Source organism: Bactrocera latifrons, unplaced genomic scaffold (genome assembly GCF_001853355.1).
Source record: "Bactrocera latifrons isolate USDA-ARS-PBARC rearing strain unplaced genomic scaffold, ASM185335v1 scaffold_19, whole genome shotgun sequence".
NCBI classification, from domain to species: Eukaryota; Metazoa; Arthropoda; class Insecta; order Diptera; family Tephritidae; genus Bactrocera; species Bactrocera latifrons.
In genome coordinates, this window is record NW_017535407.1 from 948,088 (window position 1) to 975,584 (window position 27,497).

Sequence of the window (27,497 nt, forward strand, 5' to 3'; positions counted from 1 at the left end):
CAAATATATATTGAACTACAAGCTTTGCTAAATCTAGCGTCTACTAGTAGATATGCTCTGGACAGCTCTTGGTGGTCGTGTTTGTTTGCTGATGTCTATCAAATTTTGTCAGTGTGTTCACTAAGGTCTGTCATTTCATCATGCCACTTACACTTTGATATAACGCTTGGAGATAGCCCAACAATTTTACGGAAATTCAGATTCTCCGGTGGCTACGTTAATAAAAGCTCTTAGCACAAGTCTGGTCTTCTCAGAAGGAGCTCTTTTCTGGTTTAATGTATTCGTCAACAAACAAAATTTTCGCTATTTGTATCACAAAACTTGAACATTTGGTGGCGCTATCCCCGGATCTTATTTCATTTAAAATGAGTCAAAAATACCAACAATATCTTTGGACCTCTAGTTTATTTTCTCTGGCGTATACAATTTGACCGAATTTCTGTGTTTTATTTAATTTCAACATCACGTCGTTCTTGTTACTAGAACCCTTATATTCAATTAAATACTTAAAAGGACATTAACGCAATGTCGGCAGCTGAGCATACAAAGAGAAGTATGAATTTCCTAAATATGCTCATTACATTAATAGAATTTGACAAATTTAGTATATTAATCACCGAAAAACATGAACAGAGTAAGAACTGTGGAAGCCGATGGATTTTCTGCAGGAATATACGAATGCAACAGTGAGGATGCTTTAGTTCCTAAAAAACGTACTTTTTATTTTATGAATTTTTTTCGCAGGCATTGGTGATTATACACAATCGGAAGCAACATGCAAAGGGTCATTCCAATGGTTCAGAGAAAATGATTTTGATGTGAGAAATGAAGAGCGTCGAAGACCACCAGAAAACTTTGAAGACGCCAAACTGCAAGCAATATTGCATGAAGATGATACTTTCAGTCAAAACAAATGACATCTGGCATACATATGTTCTACAACAAACAATTTCCGACCATTTGAAAGCTTTGAGAATGATCCATAAGTGTGAAAAATGGGTGCCATATTAATTGAGTGAAAGAAACCGAAACAACACTTGGGAAACTTTGCTTCAAAGACACGAAAGAAAATCAGCTTAGCATCGAATTGTCAATGGCGATTGAAAAATGAATTTATTTAAAGAATCCTAAACGAAGAAAGCCATGGTTTAATTCGCGACAACCATCAACATCGAATACAAAAGCAAAAATTAAAAATCGGTAACAAGCCAATGCTCTGGGTTTGGTGGTATCAGAAGTGTATGGTATATCATGAGTTTCTAAATCCCGAAAACTGTTAATACTACAGATAATTAATGATCACCATGTATTGATCGAAAAACAACCAGAATGTGCCAAAAGACGCGGCAAAGTATTTTTTTTTTTTTTTTACTTTGCTAGGAGCTGCTACCCCACTCTCCATACTCACCAGACTTGGCGCCTTCCGAGTACTATTCGTTTTCATCGATAGAACTGCTGCATTGCCTCAGCAGCACTTCAATTCCTATGCTGAAGTCGAAAATAGGTTTTCGGATTGGCTTGTTTCACTTTCATTGGCACAAACTGGCCAAAAGGTGGTAATAATGTGTACTGCCAGTACTTTAAACATTTTTTTGACTTTCCCTTTCAAAATTAGTATTTCATTTATTTATTGACAAATATAAGGGGTTACATGGGTTTACAGGTTTCAAAAAATAGAATTTATTTATTGTTTTATTAAATATTATAACACCTTTAGAACATTGTCCTACATTTTCAAGTTGTTCCGAGTAATAGTTTCGCAGATACAGCCTTGAGAACTAGAGTGCTTGCGGTAAGATAGGCTAAGTGCGCCGTCTTTAAACGAGTTTTTCTCGAAACTGTGTTTTTGAACTTGGTGGGAAAGATTGCTTGGGTACTACTCCACCGATCTTCATGACATTTCACATAAATCCTTGAGATACAATTCTTAAAGACTTGGACAAAGAATACAACTATTTGAATTAATTTTCTTTTTTTTGTGTAAAAATCTCTGCCAAAAATCCAGTTTTCAGTTGTTTTCCTTCGTCCAAGTTCTAAGTTAAAGGTTTAACTAAAACACCTACTTTTTCACCTTAGATGATTCTGTAAGGAGCCAACGCGGGTGCACTTTTTTCCGATGGGTCACCGAAAATGGCGTCGCTATGGCGAGTTTAAATATTTTTTTTCCAAAAATTTCAGAATTTCTTTCTTATTAGTGGATGTTTGTAACAATAAAAAATTTCAATAAAACATTCCGTTTTTTGTATGAGAAAACGTTGTTGAAAAAATGCTATTTTTTACACGAGGAAACCCATGTGACCGCTTAAGAGTATATAATAAAAATCTTCTCAGTGCGATCTAAACCCCATCAATTTCAAAAAAAAAAAAAAAAAAAGTGTTTGAAAAATATTGAAAATATGATCGATATAACGCACATAGCGGTATATTTTTGTGCATTATATTTAATTAAGTGTCATTTGCAGCTTGTGTAATTTACTTTATTCGGTAATAAAAATACGGCAGCTCGTAAACAAGGCAAAATATTTTATGAGATAAAAAAAAAAAATTTAATTTTTTATCAAAAATAGCTCATGGTGCAGTTAAGTTGCCAAAAGTCAATGATAAAAAGCGAGTGTAATTTGTGTTTGCAAAAAATACATGCAGCAGAGGTCGAGAGTAATTACATGCACGCGCCTCACTATGTACACAGCCTTAACTGCGAAAAAAAACAGTATACTTATATTGAAGAGCGCTCAAACGGTGTTTTCTTATTTTAGGGTTTCCGCTCAATATAAAAATTGCGACAGCTTTACTGTGCGGTTTAAAACCATAACTACTTACACATACATACGCACATTTCTGTACATTGTTGCCACGCCGCACTAAATTACAGTTCAAATTTAATACTTTCCTTTGTTTTGTAATGCGCACTCGATTCTTGTGGCATGCAAAACTACTAACAAAAAAAAAATTACGCAAATAATACAGCGAGCAAAAAGTGCAAATAACGGTTGATTGTGAAATGCACAAAGGCACTTTTGAGCTGCCGCGCAAATTACATTTGAAATTTTTGTTTCGGTTTTTCCGCACGCCAACACGTCGCAAGCGCACCGCGTGCAAATTCGAGTTGACAGTTATTTTCATATTTATGTGCAACTATGGGCGATTTCTGCTTTATGTAAGGGGGGGCGGGGGCGGATCTGTCATGGCAATTAAGCGATTTATCGCTTTATTGCTACACATGCGCTTGTTATACTTGTTGTTTTTGTTGCTGTTGGGAAAAATTGCGTTTTTTCAACATCTTTTGGTGGCTAATTTAAAATACTGTTGTTGTAGCGCGCATATTTGCAATAAATAATATTTTTTTACTATTTCGCAGCTATTAGGTATCTAAATTGCCGTCGCGGCGAGAATCAATGAGTTATTGAATACGAAATTGTTGTGCGTCACTGAAAATCGTTACAACGCCATATTATTAAATGCTTTGAAATGCGAATGTGTGTGTGGCAAATTAAAAAATTTCGCAATATTTTTCAAATACCTAAATTATTGCAAGCAGAAGTCTTAGAATGATATTTATATTTAAAAAAATTCTCACAAATAAATTTTTTTTAGAGTTTAAACAAAAAAATATTTTTTCAAACTTGCTGCTTTAAAATCGTTTTAACAAAAATATGGTATTGAAGATATAGTAAATTCAAAATAAAATATAATAAGATCAATTTTTATAATAAAAAAAAAAAAAAGTTTTTTGGTAGTAAAACATTTTTTACGCATTCCACATTTTTTGGAGTCAAACAATTATTATTTAGGTTAGAATAGGCTAGCCCGGCAGACTAGTGAGCTCAGTATAGAACAGTTTCGGTGCTTTGCGATACTAGATGGAGTGTGGTTACAAACTACATTAGTCATGTTTTTATTGTGACGGCAGAAAACAATTCTGAAGTTATTTCGAGGAGAGTTGCCAAGTTGAAATCAGGATGCGCTCCATTTATTATACTTATACCGCACGATCGTAGGAACGCCAGCACGAACAGAAGAGTTGACATTCTTTAGGATGCCTGCGCTTGACATGGATTTCAACAGACGCTGTGCCCTCGCTAATGACACCTCTTCTATTGTCTCATACCAAGCGGACCGCAAATAATTGCTACATTGCCTTCACAATGCTTGAAAAATTATTTTTGAACTTAAAAGTGCACGAGGTATACTCTATTATTTTTCTCTTGACATTTCCTGCAGTGTTCTTGATATGTCAGACTCATTCTGTAGGCGCCTGCCGGCACCAGTCTGTCAAGAAAATAATTATTTATTCGAAGCTTTTATACAAGTGTCAGATTAGTTGTAAAGTACGACTTTAACTTTTATTTTTATAATTTTTCAGCTGAATTTTCGTAAATTTGTTTCAGATTTAAATCCAAATGACGACTAAGAAAATTTACGTATAATATTTACAAAGAGATCAAAAAACAAAAAAAAAAAAATCCATAATTTGTTGTAACAAAAAAATACTAAATTTGTAAAAAAAAAGCAAATAACATTTATATAATATTATATATATAATTTACAACGTTTTAGAGCCGGGAGGTACCTTCATTAGGCTTGTTAGTTATATGGGGTCTAAGGGCATTTTTCATCGAATTTTATTCATTCTAAGCGCAAATCTGCGGCGCTGCAGACGGTATAAAGTTACGCAAAAGTTCAAAAATTGTTGTGTTAGGTATATGGGAGCTAAGCGATGTATTGACCCAATCCAAACCAGTTTCGACACACAGTCATTTCATTGTCAAACAAGAGTTGTCTCTGAATTTCAATTATACATCTCATACATATACATATATATACTATATCTATAGTATATTACAAACATATATATATATTACAAACATTTTTGGCAAAACAATCAACTATAGGTACTGGGGTTAACTTATTCAGTACCCATACGCTTGAACAGTTTTGGTTGGACTTGCACAATTTTTGCTCATTAGGTGGCACACCTCTAAGCAATATTCGCGCAAAGTTTAATCCAGATATAGTAATTCATTTTTGATTTGTATACTAGAAAATTAAAATTTCAAGTGGAATTAAAAATTGTGTTATATGTGAAGTAGGCGTGCATTGGTCATTTTCACATTAAAACATAAGAATTTCAGGTGCATATCACGTACCCAATTTGGTAGGAAATTAGTCGGCCGGGTCTCGAGATATGCCATTTTACTGAAAAGTGAGCGATACCACACCCTTCGTCAAATAGTTTGCCAAGTTTCATCAAGATATCTGAATTTTTTCTCAAGTTACAGCTTGCACGTACTAATTGATAGACATTCATCGCGGGTTCAACTCGTCCTGTCATCCTGACCGGTCAAATGGGTAAACAGAAAACTAGTCGCCTATACCAATGTACCATACAAACACCGTGAAGCAAACTTCAAAGATCTTATAAAGTATATGTATATAGGTAAATATAGAATAGATTATTATCGGCACAGATTAATTTCTAGAAGAGTTTATTTCCTTTGAAAAATATTACATCTTAAATATTTACAAAACAAAGTAAAAGGCATCGAGTTATTCTACTTAAATAGTCTTACGTTTTTTTGCCTGGGAGTTTTTATCTTCTGAAATATATTTATTTTATCTCCAAAACAACTTTGAAAAGGTGATATTCGAATACAAAATTTTCCGCTCTACAAAAGAGATTCTAATGATTTGTTTCATAAAATCTTTCGTTTAAAAGTTAATCACTGTTATAATTGTATAGCCAATATACTGTATTATACAGTACGCCATGTCGTATGAGTAACGCAGAATATATGAATCACTTGTATAAATACTCCTTTGCAGAGCGTATTCAAGAGCAAACAAAATGTTTAGCACACGTTTAGGCCCCCAACATGTTTATTTCGCACATTTTTCACACCTGACTTTCTTTTTTTTTCAATTTTCCAATTTGCTTTTAACAAGATAATCTAACTTTATCACTTGAATTCATTCTTTGGTGATTGAGTGGTATATATGTATGTATGTCTATTAGAAGGTCAAGGCGTTGACACACGTGCTGCAAAAATGAAAAAGAAAGCAATGGGGAATGAAGTCGACACAAGCTTGCAAAAAAAAATTTTTCTGTCAATATTGGTGAGAGAGCCTTAAGAAGTGGAAAGTGATTGTATTGATTGACCTCAAAGATTGGCTGGCGATAAAGGCAGAAGTTGGAAAGGTGATTTCCTAGTGAAAGACCAATTTGAAAAAAGGCTGTAAATTGAACAGAAAATGATAAAAAAAGGCTGCAAGTGGATAAAAAATTATAACAAAACCAAAAAAAAAAAAATTTAATTAAATTAAAGCTAAAATTCCTTAACCGCTGTAGTTATGGTTAATTATTTTCAATAAAATTTAATTAAATAATTTTAATTTGAACAGCTACAAAAGCAATTAAATTCTCTGCAGTTACTGCCAGGAACCAAAGTTATGGTATCTAGTTACGAATTCAGTCCAACAAGGCAATGAAGCCAGCAGCCCTGAGCTAAACGAAACATTGCAATATAATGACCCCTGCAGTGACGCTAAAACAGTTTGAGTACTTGAGCGCTTGAGCATAATTTCCAACTAAACTGTGTACACAAGCCATTGGAGTTTGGATTCTAACCAGCTGTCAAAGCTGTAGCAGCACACTGATGGATTACTGTCATACATAAGTTAATGCACGCAAGCAAGGAACACACGTGCGCAACAGACACACATAAATATCATAAATATACACTAATATGACATGAGTGTGTGTATGGAACACCTTGCTATCCGCAAGTTATCCGCAATGGTTATTATCATGCTGAGTAGCACTAATGTAGTTTGTTGATAAGTTGCTGTAACTGCGATACAAACACACGAATACACCGCTATATGCAATTACATACACTTTGCTGCAGTGTGGCATCAAATTTCAACAAATATGCTGCATATTAGCGCTTGTATTAAATTATGGGATGACAATTATAGTTTATAAACGCAAGTAGTGACACTCAAGAGTATAATAAAAATACGGCTGATTCTATGAACAAAAAGTCTGACAATGACTTGTAAAGCTAAAAATGCTTTATTGAAGATGAATGAGTAACGAAAGCGAAAAAATTATTAAGATGCCATATAACCATAATATATGTATAAATAATAAAATGAGGAGCTCATAACGTGCGTTGGAGCTCATCGAAAATGGACTGCATATATTTTATAACCGGAAATTTTCAGTCATGAAATATTACTTAAATCCATCAATGTTTAGAAAGAGGCTTGTGTTCCAAAGTAAACAGGACTTTTTGATTCTAGCGCTCCCTGATGGCTACATCTATATGTCAACTGATGGGTTATAATCTGCTTTCTTTATCGGGTCCAGCGAGAATTTCATGACATTTCATTGATTGCAAGTGAAGTTATTGCGTTTTAAGTGTCCGTATGTTTGTGTTATCGGTGCGAAAATTAGCTTCGAACAAAGAGGCAACAATACATTTTGTTTTAAAATTGGTAAAACTTTTACCGAAACCGGAAATTTCATAGAAACTGTGCGTGAATTCATCAAAAGTGAGCCGAAATCGTCATTGAAATTCATGGAAATGGAATTAGAAATCTCCAAACCATCGATTTATCGCATTTTGACCGCACAACAAAAGTGAGTGAATGGTTTGTTCCGCACAAATCGACTGACAACCAAAAATTGCTCAGAATCCAACATTCGATGGACAACTATCTGACCAAAAATCACATTTTAACCATTAACCACTCGTAGTATTCACCTGATATGGCGCCGAGCGACTTCTTCCTTTTCAGAAAAATGCATTTGCCCATGAAAGAGAAGCGCTATGCAGACATAGAGACCATTCAGAAGGCTGGCACCGGCATACTGGCCAACGAGCTAAAACACTCGTTCGACATGCTTTTGGACCGTGTAAAGAGCTGTACGAGTATTGAAGCAGACGGAGACTATTTTGAATAAAATAAATTGATTTTGGTTCTATTTACTTTGGAATGCACCTTGTAGAAAGAAATTTTAAAGCATTTTTTAGATAAAATTTTTTCATGTATTATCTACAGCACAACTGTTATAGTGAATGCCTCGTCATTTAGGTAATATATGCTTTTGTTAAGAAAACTAACTCTTCAATGATCTCCAAGTGTGATTGTGACTTTACAGATTTAATCACTGAAAATGAGATGGCAGGCTGTTCAGTTAAAAAGGCGACGCGAAATAGCCCGAAAGGATAGGAATCTTTCTGTAGCGCATGCACATGAAAAAAGCTACGCATAGAAGAGAGGTTCATACAAATTCGTCACACTTAAGTCATAATGAAGCATACATATCCTCATCTAAAATGCAAAATAACATAACATCATTTTTCATAAATTTAGAGGCGAAAGAAAAATGTAAAAATAGAAACCACTCATATTGAAACAAAATTTCTAGTTTAGGTAAACTGGTTATAATACATTAGTTATCATACACACATATTGAGAAAAAAATTGAATTTTGGTTATAAAATGCTTATATGTATATGGGTTATTATATCTGACAACGATTTTCGAGTTTATTTTTGGTGATACGTTGTTTTGCATTTTAGGTGGCAATATATAAGTAGGGGAATAAGAAGACTACCAAAAAAATCTTTGAATATACTAACAACCTTATTGCCTAGTGGACTACAAAACAAGTCAGTTGGTAATGGATTAGAGTTCACTTTAAGCTTGTGCTGGTTACTGTTACTGAAACGGAAAGCTGCAGCAACAATTCTACGTGAAAATGTGGATAAAGCCGCTGCGTTTACATTTTTTGTAGCATTGCTCAAATTTTTTTACAGAAATGCAAAAATTAAACATGGAGAAATGGAAAACAATAAGTTTTTATCTTAAATCCAAGTAGAAAGATTAAACAGGGAAAAAAGTAAAACAATAGTTATGTATCTTAACTCCAAGTAGTCACTGCCTAACAGGAGGAGAGCGAAAATTGGCTGGCTAGTGAGAGTTAGCAGTTAAGAAAAAAACATATAACTAACTATGTCAAGTGATATAGGCAACTTTTCTCCTCTTTCTGACTTTGACAGTTCTAACTACTTATGTAGGAGTTGATAATTTTCGATAGTATACACAATTGTCTGTGGCAGGTAGAAAAAAAAAAAAATTAGCTAAAAAGCAAAACCAAAACCTCGAATATATTTTTTTTATACGAAAATATCACACATGCCATGAAATTGGTTTCATATATTTTTTGTTGCACATTCGAATTTTCCGGCTTCATTGCACCACGTCAAATTGCATATTAATGAGAAGTGCAATTAACGGAAATTCGCGTATATCGAATGTGTACAATAGCAACAAAAGCGCACAAATAGCATATCAATTACCGCAATTCGTGAGAACAATGCCAAATGAAAGACAAAAGAAAAACGCATGAATCATGTGGCAATGAAGAGAATATTTTATCAACGAAAACGGACAAATATTTACAAGCAAATACACAAATGTGTATGTGCATATGTATGTAAATATACGTATATATACATATATATAAGCTCAGTCTATGCTATATATAAAATATAGGAAGTACAAAAGCGGGTGCTTTAATGCAAATTTAATTGGAAACTAATTACAATAACACTCGTGTACAATTAATAAAATGTGGCGAATAATTTTTTGATTTATGTGCAATTGTAGAGCGACTATGCATGTGTGTATGTGCAATAGGCTTAAATTGGCATGTCAACTTTTGCAATTTGTGCAAGGATATATTCATAATCGCACTTCAAGTTTGAATGAACGAAAAGGTTTTGACAAATTTGATATTTCCGTTAATTGCTAAGCCGCTAAAAAGGCAATAAATTTTCAAACACGACTGCTGTCAAGCAGAAAAATTAATATGTAATTATGAAATTAGAAAACAATTTTACTTTGGTGCTATTATACATTTTACGTATGCATCTTGTATGATATAATATATATGAAAGAGTATTTTTTCTTGTTTTTGATCTGCCAGTTTGTATGGTAGCTATATGCTAAAACGATTCGATCGGAACAATTTCTTCAGAAAATATTACCATGCTTTACACAATAACTCATGCTGATTTTCGTGAAGATAGCTTTTCAAATAAAAAAGTTTTTCATATTAGCACTTCACTTCGATCGGTCAGTTTGTATGGCAGCTATATGATATAGTCGTCGGATCTCAGTATTATATGTGGATATTGTAGAGCTACTTTGGAAAATAGTCCATGTCAAATTTTGAGAAGATATCTTGCAATACGAAAAAGTTTACCATACACGGACTTGATATTAATGAAACAGCTTGCATTACAGCTATAGGATATAGTGGTCCGATCTGAACAATTTCTTCAGAAATTGTATCTATGCCTTAGAAAAAATTGCATGCCAAATTTCGTGAGGATATCTTTAACAATGAAAAAGTTTTTCATATGAGGACTTCATTTTGATCGGTCAGTTTGTATGGCAGCTATATGCTGTAATGGTTCGATCTAAGCAATTTCTTCAGAAAACGTAAAACTGCTTTGAAAAATAGACGACGTAAAATTTTGAGGGTATATCTTGTCAAATGAAAAAGTTTACCATACAAAGACTCGATATTAAATAATCAGCATGTATGGCAGCTATATCTTATAGTCGTCCGTTCAAAACAATTCTTTTGAGAATACAAAATTAAAAAATTTCGTAAATGTATTTTCTAAAATAAAAAAGTTTTCTATTCAAGCACAAGTATTTGATCGATCAGTTTGTATGACAGGTATATGTTATAGTGGCTCGAAATCGGCGATTCCGACAAACGAGCAGCTTCTTGGAGAGAAAAGTGTGTGTGCAAAATAGATCGATTCCTTCAGGGTGTTACACATTTCGTGAGAAACTTAAATAAACTGTGCAGAGCATAAATATAAGATATTTTTTTCTATTAATTAAATATGATTAACCAAACACACACATATATGTACATATAAAAAAAAAATACATAAAGGTTTTAACTTCAATGAAAATTATATATTATGTGATGTGGCTACCACATTTCACTTTATTGCATTCATGGAAAGCAATTTCACAGTAATAACATTAATTGAGTGTTTACCAGTGGAAGCCACTCATATCGTTAACAAGCGTAACCAACAAGGTAGTTTGTGTTATGGTAAACATATTGAAGTTATGCAAATGAGTGTAACTAGTACCTCAACTAAAATCAGAATTGCATATGCCATGATGAATCAGATATCCTTCAAATAAACAGTTATACGGTATCAGTTAATTAAACCTCGTAAGTTGCATAATATACACGTTAACGTGTTTTGCTTCATTTTCACATTACCATCTTGCACTAGCGCCCGGCAAAGCAACTACATGCATCATACAAATGCTTCGTTGCAGCAGAGAGGCACTATTAATGACCACTGAGAATCGTTACTCCCTGATAGGGGCGATAAATTTATGTAACTAACAACTCTTACAGGTGCATAGATTGCGCTTACGTGAGAGTTGAGGTAATAGTGATGAGTGAAATGTATGGATACTGTGAGGGGAGCGAAATGTTTCTAATATCGTTGAATAACATGCAACAATTCTATATGAATGTATTTAATTTGTGAGCTTTATTATTTGGAGTTCGAGGTTTTAGTTTTGTAGTTGGATTGAAAGACATATGAGTACCAAAGGAATTGAACGTCGTGGATATCTAAAAGAGTTTGCTACGCTCGAAAACATCGAACAATTTATTATTCTTGAATTAGGCTCACCGTCTCGTCATATCAATATCGACCAAGTACCATAACGAAAGAATTATTATAAACAGTGTGTGAAGTTGTTCCATTGTAATGAATTTAGTGTGCTGAAAAATCTTTTCCTTTGGGAAGCTAGTGAATCGCATGACGAATAGGAATGAACAGCATGCGACGAACTGATTCCAAAATGCTGAAAGACAAAAAAGTCTACCAAAAAAGTTGTGATGTGCATAGATAATTTGAAAAGCGAATATATTTATAGCCTTTAAGATATAATAAACTCCTCTCCAAGCAGTTTATGCTAAGGTGTTTTTGTAGAAATCATTCCTGCAGTCAACTGAGCTCAAGTTGCCGCGAGAATCGAGAGTGACCCTTGAACAGCTTTGTTCTGGATAGTGTAACAGGTTAAACTCTTACTTATCTAGAATCGACCCCGACATATTAACAAGTACCAGCATGCAACGAGACCACGAATGACTGTACATAACTACCTTTTCGTATGCCCAGCTTCTCACACCCCTATCCCTATGGTTCGACGCCGTTGAAACAGCACGTTTCCTGAGACCACTGTCGAATTATCTCGAAGACAATTTATCTGAACCCTACCATCCTAACGGGGACTAGATAACCGTTACAACAACAACAACATTATATAGCCKTGCGGGAACGTTTGGAAAAAAATCTCAGAAAGTCGGCTCTCTTTTAGGTCTTAGGATTGGTACCATAACGACATTCAGTGTGAATAAAGACGTAATTGTGGAAAAGTGCAGAAAACTGTAAGAATGATGAGCTTGCTAGAACAAATATGTCAGTCTGTGAAGAATGGATTCGGGTAAGTGCTGCGTTGGCTTCTTGTCTTCACTACCGGATGGTTGGGCTACAGAACAGCTAGTGTCATGTGTTCCTGACCAAGGTAATGAGGTCTTTGTCTTCAGCTAATTTCATCTTTCAGAACAAAGCTTAAAAGGCTCGAATTTCATACTTTACGACAAGTAGGCGAATTAGCAGAAGTAAAAGCAAAGCATGTAAGCAGATTCGTGAAAGGTTTCCGCCGCTTTTTTGGAAGCTGATATCCAACCACAGAAGTTTTTCATCTGGCTACTCGAAGTAGTGTACTTAGTCGTCTAAATGTGTTCCCTAGCCACCTAACCTAGAAGATTATTCCCAAGACTTATTTAAGGAACACATTGCAAAGGTCTTCGGAGTAAAGCTTTATAAAAAGCAGAGGTGCATTAGAAGGAAATGTCGGCACCATGAATCCAGGATGTAAAATTTTTACAAATTCAACAATTTTCTTCTGATCGCTCTCAAGTCACTAACGAATTGAAGTCAAACACGCTATATGCCCAAGGATGGACCAATTAACTAAATTATTTTAAAAAATTCCTAAAATTTTTCTAGTTTGAAACTAAAAATTTACTGTAAACTTATATCACTTACTTGTAATCTTCGGTTTCGTATGTATGGAGAGGGCAAGCCGAGTAACATTTATGTTCGTGCATAACCAAATGATGCTCACAGCTGGTGCAATAGTCAGGACGATCTTGGCACGAGGCGCAGTTAGCTTCGCATGGCACACATGTTTTGTTGTCATAATCTATGAAAAGGTAAAAATTTTCAAAATAAATTCCTTTTGATCAAAAATTTCTTCGAAATACGGAAAATTGTTATTTTTTTTTTTTTTTTGTTTATCGATATAGCAGAAAGCGGCTTTCTGGGTATGAATTAGGTGGATCAGAAGTCGAGTTCTTTCAAATAGCTAATAAAAAAAAAAATCCGGAAAGTACTAATTTTTTGAATGATATTGATTTTGAACAATTTCTCCAAAGTTTTACTTGTCTAATCCATATTAGAAAACTGCTAATAGATTTGAGGGTATCTTCCACTTACTTTCATAGTAACCATCCGGACAGACTTGCAGACACACAGCCAGATCGACGACATGCAGATGAGCTGGCGCACATGTCAGACAGCTATCCTGTCCAGCACCAGCGCACGTTTCGCAAGACTCATGACAAGGCCAGCAAACGCCGCCCTGATTGGGAAAGGAACGCGGTGGACAGCGGCTGACACAGGTGCTGTAAGACAAGCAGAAGGTATTATATTAAAATTTAACCAATATTTATATTCCACTCACTTGTCCAGCCGATAATGCTTGCAGGCAACGCATTGTGTCGGGCCACGGCCATAGCAACCCTGTGAATCACACTCGGGATCACAATCGTGCAAAACTAGCTTGTTATTCGAGTCAGCCATCACGTTCTGGCGCTGAGGTGTGGGTATATTGTGGCCATCCACCGTAGCGACCGCTTGTTCAGGATTCGAGCCAGCGCCGGTGAAGAGATTTTGGAAATTCAGATAACCAGCAAATTGATCGGCATTATAGTAGCCACCCTCGTTAGGTGGTTGACCCAAATCCGACTCGGTTGGATAGGTGTAAGGATTAATGCCGGCCGAAACGCGCATCTGTTGCTGCATCAGATCGCTCTTTAAACGCATAGGCTGCACAGCGGTGCCGTAAAAGATCAGTTGCCACTTGGAGAGTATGCCTGGCTGATTGACGTGTCGACGTCCGCCATTTATCACTTGCAGTGTCCAGCGTCCTTCGGCTTTTTCGCCCCAGAAGTGCACACTCAAGAAAGGCCAATCATCAAAGTTCGACTTGACAATGTCACGTGGTCGCTCGAACAGCAGCGTGCTGGTCGTACCCATTGGCGAAGTGAGCAGTATGCGTAGATTGCCACGCGGGAAGAAACGCAAAGTGATGCGACACTGTACATGCTCCAGATAGCGTACTTCATTGATCGTGCCCGCACAACCATTCACATCCATGTGCGTGGCCAGCGTATAGCCGTACGAACCCTCAATTTTACGATCTTCATTATTTTCACGCGACTTGCAAATATGCTGCGGCGGTACAGTTGTCCATTGCTCGGCCAAACTAACCATGGCGCCAGCATCCATCAGCCCATAACCGAACTTGTGACTGTACTTTCGCTTGACACCATTCAAAATCCAACCACTTTCCTTCTCCAACGGACTGGGACGTGAGGTATAGACTACGAGATATTGCATATCACGCCAAGTGAGATTCGGATTGGCTTCGAGTGCGAGTGCGCAGATGCCTGCAGCTAGTGGCGCAGAGGCGGAAGTGCCAGTGTGTTCGACAGTGCATATGTGATCGGGTCGCAGGCGTCCATCCATATCGACGGTGGCAACGCTTTTATCATGGCCTGGCGTGCCGGAGCTGTAAGTGGTGGCGAGTGTGGAAGAGCATTCCTCCAGGTACCAGGGTTTGTAACTGAACGATGATGGAGAAAGAGTAAAGATAAAGAGTGTTAAATTAGTGTTTACTAATAATGATGAAATATATATGAATTTATTTTCGGAAGCATCAAATATGGTATTAACTAGACTGAACCCACTTATTTATGTTAGAAGAAGTGTGCCTAACATTTGCAAGCATCGCTTCTTAACATATTGTAATTCGAAGTAGCATATTTAAATAACGCATCATTATTGCTCGGTCATTTGCTATTTCTGTCCCTCTAAACCTCGTTTTGGTGTGAAACATTATCCAAAATATTAACTGATGTAGTTTTTTCAAAAGATTCAGTCTTTAGCTCAGGACTCAGTATAACAAAGTATCGAATCCTATATCGTTTCCGAGGGTTGAAAGAGTTGAAGCTTACATCCGGCAGAATAGTATACCAGTCAAACTACCAAAGCATTTGTCTTGCCTTCCGAGAGCAATGTTCAATTAAGTAGCCAGGAGAGTCACTTTACTCATAACTCATAACTCTACACCGCAGCATACACGAGTTAGGTCTACAGAAAGGCGAATAGTCATACGCGAATGCGGAATGCCAGTAGTTTTCGAAAGTTGTGAACAGCAATGAAAATAAAATCGATTACTAATTTCAGGAGGATTACCAAGGCTAAGCCTAAAGTAATTCAGGAATAGGCGTTTGCTTACCAGGTGAGTAGTTGAGGCCTTCACATATAATTTTTAAAAACTAGGAAAAAGTCTTCCCTTTGTTGGTTATACTAAATGGATATGGTCTTAATTGATGTCCTGAGCTAGTTTAAAATCCTTTCAAGGCTTGTTTATGCCAAAGAAATAAAGAAAACCATTTATTTACAGTAAATTTACGTAGTCAATATTTAATTCAACCCCACGGTATGTAAAACACTTTCGCCTTCGCGCGGTGCATCGTGGATAACACTAAATGACCTGCGGCCCTTACTGCCTCTAGACTTATATGGACTTTTAATCTTTTCCCTGACACGGACTTTACTGAGATCTATTAGACAGATTGGTTTAAGCCTTTATCTGGTAGTCGATCTATTCGGTCACCTGAGTACACAGTGGTGACACCGGAAGGAAGAACTGATAGGTTCAAAACAAGGCTGTCTCCGTCCCATGACAATGACAGGTCACGCAGTAACTTCGTTTCCAGTCATCATTAAGTTAGTGTGGTAGATGAAAGTCGATAACCCCTTCTTTCCGCTGGTCTGGTAAAATAACTTTGAGAAAATAAAAGGTGACTTCTTTTCCGGGAGGTAAATGTCATTCTGAACGGGGACATTTAAAAACATAAATTAATATAATGTCTTTCATAAAGTCGAGCTAGAATGATATTTAGAAGCGACCATTGCGAAATTAGACAGTCGCTTCGATGAAAAACCTATCACCCAAGGTTTAAAAAAGAGTGAAGGTAGAAGCGTAGAAGCATGACTTATCGTCGAGAGGGGCGGTAAGTTAGTAGGAGTCGATAGAAATCTGTCGACAGAAACCAAAGGTAAGGCAAACTGCGAAGCGGAAATACCATTACTGTTAGAAGATCCCCTGCTGTATTGATGGAAAGCAAGAGGCTATCAGCGAACGCTAAGAGCCCCGAGAAGTAGCATGTATCACCACCTAAAAAATATCGTATAGGAGTATTTACGAGCTCACTCATAATGAAAGGCTATAAATCCATTCGGACGTATAACAGTAAAATTGTATGGAGGAAAAGTAAGTGGAAACATGCTGATAGTTCCAGTTTTTCAGGATTTGGAGCTGAAAAATCTCGGCAGTTATATCTTCAGCGAACCAGGTGACACAGCCGGAACTGAAATTAGATATCTCAAAAAATTTGAGATCTGCTCAAAGCACTTGGTCGATTTAAGAGGGTCTTCATAAACAATTTTATAGTATGTCTAGGTACCAAAACGGACCGCTATTATAAACTCTCAAAGGGAGATCCCTATTAGGATTGAATATTTTACCTAACCTATTCTCTCAGAATAATTATTTTTGAGTGGGGCTGAGAGCGGCAATATTAGTTAGAAATTTAAATTATATCGGACCAAAACTATCAAGTGCCCTGGATCAAAGCTCCAATTCCAAACTTTCTGTCGAAAATCTTAGTCCATATGTGAGATATACAATTGAAATTTGGTAAAAATCCTTTCCTGATAATAGTTTCTCTTAATATAAAGATTTTCGAGCCTCCAGGCGACTTTATATAGACCAATAATTTGTTTAATTTAATAAAATTGAATGAGCGTGTTTTTCAAATAACAAATAATTAAAATCGGGTGAAAACTCGCCGTGGACTCCATTTAACTAGCAAGCATTACGTACTTGAAGCTACTATCCCGGCTTTAGCTCTTGCAAGTTGCAAAAGTATGAAATAATTGGTTATACCCGTTCTCAGCCCTTCACTACATGTTTATTTTACAGCCGTTATGTGCAATTAAGGCGGAAGTGAAAAAATATACCGTTAAGCTCTTAATTGCCAATTAACAAGCACGCCTACAAAAATATCGCAATATGAGTTTATCGCACTTACTTTTACGCAATTTTAGCTATATTATACAATATCATTTCATATTATGTAATATATTTATTATTATTAATGATATGGTTGCGGTTACAAACACACAGACATACACGCACACACTTGTGCTTGTTGCAATTTTCATTTTAAAATGCCATAAAGCCTCTCATTAATTGCCAATTAAAAATGAAGCTAACACAGTGATGTAAGCTACATGCTTAAATGCGCCTAAAAGTAGGCCAGCACACACACATAGGCACACTAATTTAGTGTCGCTGCGGACTGGCAGCGCTTAAGCGAAAATTTCAACCTCAAAACCAATCATTTTAAATGAGTACAAATGTGAAATAAGCGCAAATATTGAATAAATATGCAAATTGGTTTCATTAAAAAAAGTGAAATAATAACGTGGAGGTAAATGAATGATATTAGCAATAGTTATGCGCCACCTCAGCGCGCTTGAGTGGAAATTTCAAACTTCCATTTAAATCATTTGGTGCAAAATTTCCTGCGCAAAATACGCAAATACTTTTGAACAATTTCCATAAATTGCAAGTGTGCGTTAAAAAAGTTTGAATATATATATWTTTTGATACATATAAACAGTTAATTTGCACTGCTTTGTTCGTTTTTTGGTTTCGAAATTTCACTCTTCTAACCACCCACAATTGGGCGCTGCAAATAGCAATTTTCATTTTGGCCATAATTGATTTTAGTTGCATATATGGTTGATTGCTCGAAAGCAACAACAACTTCAATGCCAATAACAACATTATTCGCATATTTTTAGTCGAAAATAAATAAATTGTTTAATTGTAAAGTGTGGCGTTTTAATATTTTACTATTTACTGCGGTTCAAGCACCACATATTGCCCACAAATAAATCCATACAGTTGTATATATGTACTTAAAGTTGCGGTAAACATACATGCGACGAGTGATGATTGTAATCGGTCATGCCAATAATTCCAATATTCTGGTTTGTATTTATGCAGTTTTACAACGAAATGAAAATTAAACAGTCTTTGTCACAATTTTATGTAATAAACATTTTGTGATCAACAAGAGAGAGTAGAAAGAAAAAAATGCACATTACATGCATTTAAAGAAAATTGCTTTTTTTTAATATTTTTCGTACCAAAAATTGAAGTTTGGTAGAATTGGAAAGTATGCAAGCATCAGAAATGAAATTCTGAAATTAGCTCCCAGTATCCCTCATTGTTTGTCTCAATTAAACTYTCAATCTCAATCTCAATCATAATCACAACCACAATATCATTCTTATTATCAACGTCAATCTTAATCTCAATCCCAATCTCCGTCGCAATTCGAATCTCAATCCAAATCACAATCTCAATATCAATTTCAATCTCAATGTCAATGACAATATCTATATCAATCTCATTCTAAATCTCAATCTCAACCTCAATCTTAATTTGAAGTTTAGTCTCAAATTCAATCATAATATCAATTTGAATCTCAATCTTAAGTTCAATCTAATTCTCAATCTCAATTTCAATCCCCATTTCAATTTCTATCTCAACCTTAATCTCAATCTTAATCTTAATTTAAATATCAACATCAAACTCTAAATCAACTTCAAACTCAATCTCAAACTCGATCTCAATCTCAATTCCAATTTCAATGTACATCTCAATTTCAGTTTCTATCTCTATCTCAATTGAAGTCTCAGTCTCAATCTTAATCTCAATCTCAACCTCAATCTTAATTTCCATCTCAATATCAATTTTAATCTCAATCTCGATCTCATCTCAGCCTCAATCTTCATCTTAATCTCAATTTCAACCTTAATCTCAATCACAATATTAATCTCAATCTCAATTACAATACTAATCTCAATCTCAATCCCAATCTCAATATCATTCTAAAGCTCAATGTCAATTTCAATTTCAATTTTAATCTCAACCTCATCCTCAATCTCAGTGTCAATGTCAATCTCAACTAAAATCTCAGTTTCAATCTCTATCTCAATTGAAGTCTCAGTCTCAATTTTCATCTCAATCTCAACCTCAATCTTAATTTCCATCTCAATCAATTTTATTCTCAATCTCTATAATTCCAAACCCATTATTAATCTGAATCTCGATTTCAATCGCTATCTCCTGCTTTGTTTCTGTCTCCACATTCGTCAATTTTTGCAGTCTCCTCACTTTTATGGTACTATCACCGATAACTCGCTTATTTACATGTTGACCTTTTAATATTCACCAACTTGCAGTTAACTCACAAGCTCCGTAGTATTCTCAACACATCACCCTCATATATAAATACTAATTTTAACAAACTTACCCGCCTTGTGTTGCACTCGAAATGGACAGTGTGAAAATGGAATTCGTATAGCCATCACAATTGCACGAATCCGTGTAGCGACCACCATTGCCCGACGCCCAAACGAATATGGAACCTTTGCCTTGTCGCCCACTGGTGACGCCATAGATGAAAGCGCGCCGCGCCAACGGCCCAGGTCCGTCAACAGTTGAGCCGTCGTCCTCGGGACCCCAAGAGGCGCTGTAGATGTCAATATGTGATGGATTTAAACTCAATGCCTGCGCCTCGACCACATCATTCACTTTGCCATCCAACATGCGGACGCCTGCAAAAGTGAGAGAGCAAAATGAAATCAAATAAAATTGTAAATGCCAACGGAAGGGACGTGGATTTATAAAGAAGATATGGGCAAATAGATGGTGGTGGAAGTTGAGTTAAATGACACGGTTACATAAATAATATTCGCTCGGTCAGGCAAGTAACTAATGCATTTTAGTGTTGAAATGGACCAACGCTAAAGTGTTCACATGGACTCTATTTTAGGTCAAAACTAATGTAGTTTGCCTATAGATGCATCTAACACCTTTAGTTTAATTTCGGCGCTAATAGATGACATTGCGGCAATAACATAATGGTTTTGACTGAGCACTGATATTTCATCAATATAATCAGCTTCCATGACAGAAATCAGTTTTGCTATATAAAAAGTACTTGATTTACTTACCGCCAATACTCGAATTATATGCCACGCCTACACCGCAATAGTTGTTAAATGCAACCGCCGCCACTTCACCTGCACATCTGGTGCCGTGTTTGTTGTCACCGTTATCTTGTGGTGTGGGATCCGAATCGTTACCGTTAATATCGAAAGATGCATCAGGGTCCTGAAAATATAAAAAAGGTTCTAGTTTAGATTCGTTTACATATTTTAGTTCACATTTCATATCAATATTGTATATAATGCAATACTGTACCACGAATGCTTAAGATTATATTTAGACTAGACTTTCTGCCTTTTAGATGGTGTGTGTAGTTCAAAAGGTAAATATAGCTGTACTTCACAAAATCCTTAGAGAGTGCATGACAAATAAAGTAAACAGTTAATAATAGGTCCGATTTAAGCCAAGCTATGCTCCATAGCTTACTGCTACTCTGGAAATTGAGTGATCAACAAGATCCCTATAGGCAAAAAAGTGATACGGCGACTTTTTACCACTAAAATCATATATTGTAAACCAGATCAGCTGGTAATAACTTGGTGCCAGATAACGACTGTAAAGTGTATTCAGGGGAATTTCTCAACTCAGCCCTCTGAGATACTGACGAGTCTCTATGGATGAGTGTGGCTTATCTATAGTAATGATGGAATACATTTTTTCCAAAATTGGCCAAAGCGGTTCCAACTGTTGACAGTAAAGATCCGAATTAATAGTTCGGTCGTAAGGCAATAGCTCATACGTAGAAGATGACTCCTTGCCAAGCTCACTCAACACATCGTTATTTTTGGCCTCTTCACTGAGATTTGATCATGATCTTTCTCGTTTGAACTTGTTGGAAGTGATCTGCTTTTCATCACTAAAAACCATCCGCATCAACTTTTTAATTTTTTATTATTGAGCTACTCCCAAATGGAAATTCGTATGATCAGGTTTTCTTGCGTTAATTCATGTAGGACTCAAACGGGAAAGTCGTTTTTGAATCACTAAATCTAAGTATGGGGTTGTACAATAAGAGTGATACGATTTCTTTTCAAAAAGAAGCACATTAATTGTTAAGGAAATTCAAATGTTTTTTTTTTTTTTTATTTAGTGTGAGCATAATCAATACAATTAAGTTCTGAATATAACGTCACTTAAATGACCCACACGACTTTTTTGCAGAACCGAATCCGATGAACCAAATTTTCGAGTACTTTTTCCACTAAATAAAGTCGAATGTCATGAAAAGCAAGTTAGTATTGACTTCTAAGGATTGAAGAGAGTCTGGATTATTGCTAAAGACCAATGACTTCAAATGACCCAACAAGAAATAGTCTAATGGTGTTAAATCAAAAAATTTTAGAGGCCGTTCAATGTCACAATTTCTTGAAGCAATCGAATTTTCAAACATTTCTCGCAATAATGCGATTGTTGCACGGGCTGTGTGGCACGTAGTTCCGGCTTGTTGGAACCAGTTGTTTTCCAGATCAACTTCTTTCAGTTGCGGTCATAAAAAGTTGGTTATCATCGATTTATACCGCTCTCCATTGATAGTAACAGTGTCACCGGCTTTATTTTGAAAGAAATGCGGACCGATGCTGCCACCAGATCAAAAACCAAACTGTCAATTTAGGAGGTTGTAATGTTTGTACATAAATAATTTGTGGATTCTCTTCGCACCAGAATAGTTTTGTTTATTTACCGTATCAGTCAGATAAAAGAGAGCCTCCTTGGAGAAGATTATTATGTTACATTGCTAGATATTGGAGAACGATTATTTCGATAATAAAATTTAAATGTCGCTATCTCCGTACGTTGTAACAGTTGCCTTTTGAACCTCCTGATTAGCTATGCAAGTAAGGAGGCAATGCAAGGGTTGACAAAATTTTTTTTTCGATCTCATGATCAGAGCCAGTTTCCGGCACAAATCAGGAGTTCGGCTCCGCTTAACCTGTACGGCAAAAAAATTATGGCGACATGCATTGAACGTACTTGAAGACCTGCCAGAGCTCTAGCGATACGAAGGTGAGAACAGTATAAACCTGACAATCATTTCGGTAAGAAGACACTCTTCATTATTAGCCCTTTGTCAAAAATAATACGTTCCGGGTTTCCAGTATTCCATAAAAAGTATCTTACGATTCTGATGGGCACTTGCCTAGCGTTTTCGTCGAGGTCTGTGCACTTTTGGTGCTATTCGCTTTATTGTTTTTGCGTAGCTTTTTTGCCTCCCTTGGTGCAACCGTGGTGGGATGGGGTTGACATCTTCGGCATCTTTTCGCCTCTTCGTCGCAGTATCATTGGACGCGTAGCCCTGCTCTAATGTAACTCCTGGTCCACAACTAACATACTTAGCATAGGCCGTCCAGTATCCACCAGCTGTGTCCCTGGTAGTAGTCTGACTTTGGAAATCCTGTCATGCCTATTGGAAAACCCGATTTTATTTGTTTATCTACGTGCTGATTTAGATTGTCTCATTTAAGAAAATATATGCATAAAATCGATGATAATTAAGCTCTTTAATATCTTGTTAAGAATAAATATATATATAACTTTGAAGCTTCAGAACCCATAGAAATGATTTTATGGGAAGAAAGGATTGCAGATGTTTGTGAATATGTTACTAAATCCCTTTCGAGTGGATCTTTTTATAAACTTACGAAAGTTAACTCTATACAATCTAGCGTTATTGTAATATCTCTGGCTCAAACAACTTTATCTGACATTTTATTTATATGTACTAATAATCATTAAACGTATTTACTAGTTAAATAGAAACCTTTGGCAATCAGTTATGACTTACGAGAGTTATGTTGTCACGAAAAAGTACGCGTATGAATTTTTAGAGATTCTTTATTCCGCGGTACTTTGGGAAAGGCATGTTAGCCGCGAGTAGTTACTCCTGCCTGCCTTAAATGCAGCAATAATACGTGCCTTTTAAGTTGAGACGTATCTGAAACCTTTCACATTTCTGTTTCAAAAATAATTTGAAAGAAACTTATTGTAAGTTGTTATAAAGAAAAGGTTTTATACCTTTTTTTAACCAAGCGAGCATCTATATATTCAGAACGCTGTCTATACGCTGCCTAGACAGATAACAACACGCGTATGAGTGACTATGAAAAGGCAAACAAAAATAAAATGGAATTGATACTAGCACTCACACATGACACACACAACCTCTGAACTATAATCGATTGTTTGGGTTTTAAAATAAAAAGCTCCGGGAGGATGCCGATCTAAGTGTCAGGCGTGGTGGATGTGTGTAGAGCTGGCGTGGGCACCCACACCTCCTCATTATTTGTGCTCAGCTGTAAATATGTTTTTAACGTTGGCGCTAAAATTTATTTACGAAATCATTTGGGAAATCAACGAAATGAATTTCCTCGCCGCTTTCAATACAGCGCAATGCCATTTGTTTCAACGGCAACCTGAGTATGTTTGTGTGTGTGTGTGTGGGTGGCTGTGTTTACTGTTACCTTTCTGTGCGCCATTTCATAATATTTACTATTTTGAGGAATTTTTTTGCCATGCTCCGCCATATTTCCTTTGTCATTTTTGTTATTCCAGATAGGAATTTTGTGCGCGCGCATGACTATTACGCTGCGCTTTTAACGTTTTATATATACGAGTACATACAGGTGTAGTGTTTGAGTGTATGGGTGTTTGCCGTGAAACGTATATTACGGTTATTGCCGCTGGCGGTTTGGCAATAATTTTGAAAACAATCAACTCTTGAATTGTGTGGGTCATTTATATTGTGGCAGTAAGCAAAGGTGAGGCTTATGTTAAAAAAAAAAAAAAGATGAAAAAAAGGATGGAAAGGAAGAGCAGCAGCAACTAAAATTTAATCATGAGAGTGTGTTGGTGTAGTGGCAAAATGGCGCAGAGGTGCAGAGCACAGCTGCAACACTTTGCAATCCCACACTTAATCATCTTTACATTTCGCTCTTTAAATGATTGCTTTTTATAATGATTTCAGACACTTTGGGATTTGCGAATTTTACTTTTCTATTTTGTTGAAACAATAGACGATTTCAGTTGTTGTGAAATTACAATTTCAATTTTATGAAAATAGTTAATGAATTGAACATGGAATGTGTTTTGAAATTTCTCTACTGCAAGGGAAACCTATTTTTATGTTTGTTACATTGCTTTTACATAAATAAAACACACAATGAGTATGCCACCTCAGAGAGAAGAGCAGAGTTGTATATTGTAGTAAGTTCGGTTCAAAGACTCTTTATATGAGGAAAGCTATTAACAGAAAATCAGCAATATGATTCATATTTCATATTACACTGAACTCTCCTGAGCTTATCAGCTGTCGCAGAAGAATTGGGAACAGTAAGAAAGAATCGCTAAGATGTACAGCAAGTAGCTCAATCAGCAACATTTGAAGTAGTATAATGTCACTGTGACACAACTTGACTCCCTTAAATCGAAAATTATATTCAAAATTAAGTCGAAACGAAGAGCGTTGTACGATTTCGCAAGCAAATAGACTTATCCATATCTACATATGCTTATGTAAATATTATTTTCTGCTTCGGTGTTATTAATATATATAATCTCAGTAAGACGACATCATATCAAATAATTTATGCTTGTCTTTCTACAGTACATAAAGTGCATTCGGCGATTTTTACGATGAGTGAAATTATTTAACAAAGAAGTTTTGTTTACGGAATTAAATTTTTGTTGCTGAAACTTTCAGAATGTTGAAAAAGACATTCGGTGATAATTGTTTGCTGTGAGCAAAAGAGGGCCGAGAGGCCGAGTTGACTACGTACCGCGTCTAGGACGATCATCAAAATCAACTGATGATCAACACGTCAGTAAAATATATGAATTTGTGTTTGAGATCTGATGACTAATAGTCAGAGTCCTTACCTATATCAGTGCAAACCATGTTCAAAGATTGTTTGAAACTAAGAAATGTGAAAACACGATTGGTTCCAAAATCACAAAATTTTTTCCTAAAAACAGCGTCTCGATAACGTCTATGAAACAATGATTTCGGAGTACCATGATGTCATATACTGTGCCAAGTAAGCAGGACTTAAAAAAAATCAGAACCAATGGTTTTTTCGGCAAAATCAATATATTTTATTCAAAAAATAGTCCATAAGTCTCCGTCTGCGTCAATACAGCTTTTTGCACCGTCCAGAAGCATGTTGATCGGCCTCGTTGGCCATTATGGCCGCCAGTATGCCGGTGCAAGCCTTTTGAATGGCCTTTCCTTTAATGGGCAAACGCATTTTTCCAAAATTCAAGAAGTTGAACGGTGCGATATCAGGTGAATGGTTAATGGTGAAAATGTGATTTTTGGTCAGATCCCATCGAATGTTGAAATCTGAGCAATTTTTGGTCGTCAGTCAATTTGTACGCAACAAACCGTGTACACAGCCTTCGTAAGCGATATATCGATATTTCGGAGATGATCAATTCCATTTCCATGAATTTCAGTCATGATTTCGGCCGGATTTTGATTGGCCCATTTGCCCATTGTAGCGGCACGTTTCTGCCGAGTTGACAGTCCTTGGCCGGATAAAAATCCGTTCCGGTTACGTAGACCCGACTGTCGTGGGAACGTTGAAACCACTCGTGCACTCTGCTACGGGATAGGCAAACATCGCCATAAACGTGTTTCATCAAAATTTAATACTGTCTCTTTGTTCGAAGCTCATTTTCGCACCGACAACACAAACTTACGGACACTTAAAGCGCAATAACTTCACTTGTAATCAATGAAATGTCATGTTATCCCACTAAAGAAAGCTGATTATAATGCATCAGTCGACATATAGATGGTAGACGAAGTAAAAATAGAAAATGAGTAAAGCAAAAAAAAAAAAAAAAATGTGTTTGAGAAACTAGCATAATTTTGCATATTTTCAATCACACTTCTAATATTTACTATTTTCAATCACACTTCTAATATTTACTATTTGAAAATCACAGCAGAGTTGACACACTGGTATCAACGCTCATTCTCATTCATAAGCAGCTCTTTAATTCAACCCCTTCTCTGGGTAAAAGTAAAAATTACATTTAAGCGACCAGCAACAATGCAATTTGTATATTTCCAAAAATGTCAAAAGAAAAATAAAAATAAACAACAACTTCTCCTACAAATAATTTGGGCGCATGAAAGTACCATTTATACACTCGATGTGATTTTCAAATATTTTCATTCAGATTGAATTACTTTTCAATCACATTTTTTCGAATTTATGCCTTGTGCCCTTTTTGTATTGCCTATTTTTCTGCCTTTGTGACACCATTATTCGATTTGCAGTTAAATATTATTATACGCTATTATTCATAATCGAGCCGCAGATAAACGAAAGCAACCAAACGGCCGACGTAATCCGATAGTACCAAAAATATTTTCACTAAGGTCGCCGATAAACGAAAGCGATGTGATTAGAGGACTGACTGTAGGGCTGATAATACAAGAGAAAGAGGGAGGGAGAAAGAATGACAAAGAAAGAGAGAGGAAAATTGGAGAGGTAGTTGAAAAACGGACAGATAAGTGTACAGGGTTGGCAAATGAGCTGATGAAATGCTTGAAAATCACGTGATTTGTTTGCAAAAGTCTACATTTTTAAATAGAAAGCAGTGCAAGAGCCACAGTAGAGGAAGACTAGAAGTTGCGACGGCACAGCAGTAGCATCAAAACAAAGTGTAATGCAAAGCAGATGATGCGAGACGCTGCTTTGTACTTTCATATATATGACTGTGAATGCGTGTGTGTATGCTGTATTTATGTGATTTTGCTTTGAACGCCTAGAAGTAGGCTGGTTTGTTGGTTTTCTGGCTGATCCTTTAGATATCTTGCTTACACACAATATTCTTACAAGGCTGTTTTAAATGAGGGCAAAGCAGGGAAAACACCGTTAAATAAATAAAATAAAAATGAAAAGCCTGCAAGCAGAGAAGACTAG

At 36.0% G+C, this 27,497-nt stretch overlaps 1 protein-coding gene across 4 annotated transcripts in view; it reads right to left on the reverse strand.

The window, feature by feature from the left end:
- LOC108967555 (furin-like protease 2) overlaps positions 1–27,497 on the reverse strand; it is a 381,841-nt gene that overhangs the window by 34,558 nt on the left and 319,786 nt on the right. For all 4 annotated transcript variants that reach the window (XM_018931052.1, XM_018931054.1, XM_018931051.1 and 1 more), the window contains 5 exons: positions 20,574–20,733; positions 19,871–20,174; positions 13,873–15,036; positions 13,626–13,813; positions 13,176–13,332 (listed from right to left, as the gene is read on the reverse strand). In XM_018931052.1, the coding sequence (XP_018786597.1) occupies positions 13,176–13,332; positions 13,626–13,813; positions 13,873–15,036; positions 19,871–20,174; positions 20,574–20,733 (1,973 nt within the window). The remainder of the gene's footprint in view (positions 1–13,175; positions 13,333–13,625; positions 13,814–13,872; positions 15,037–19,870; positions 20,175–20,573; positions 20,734–27,497) is intronic.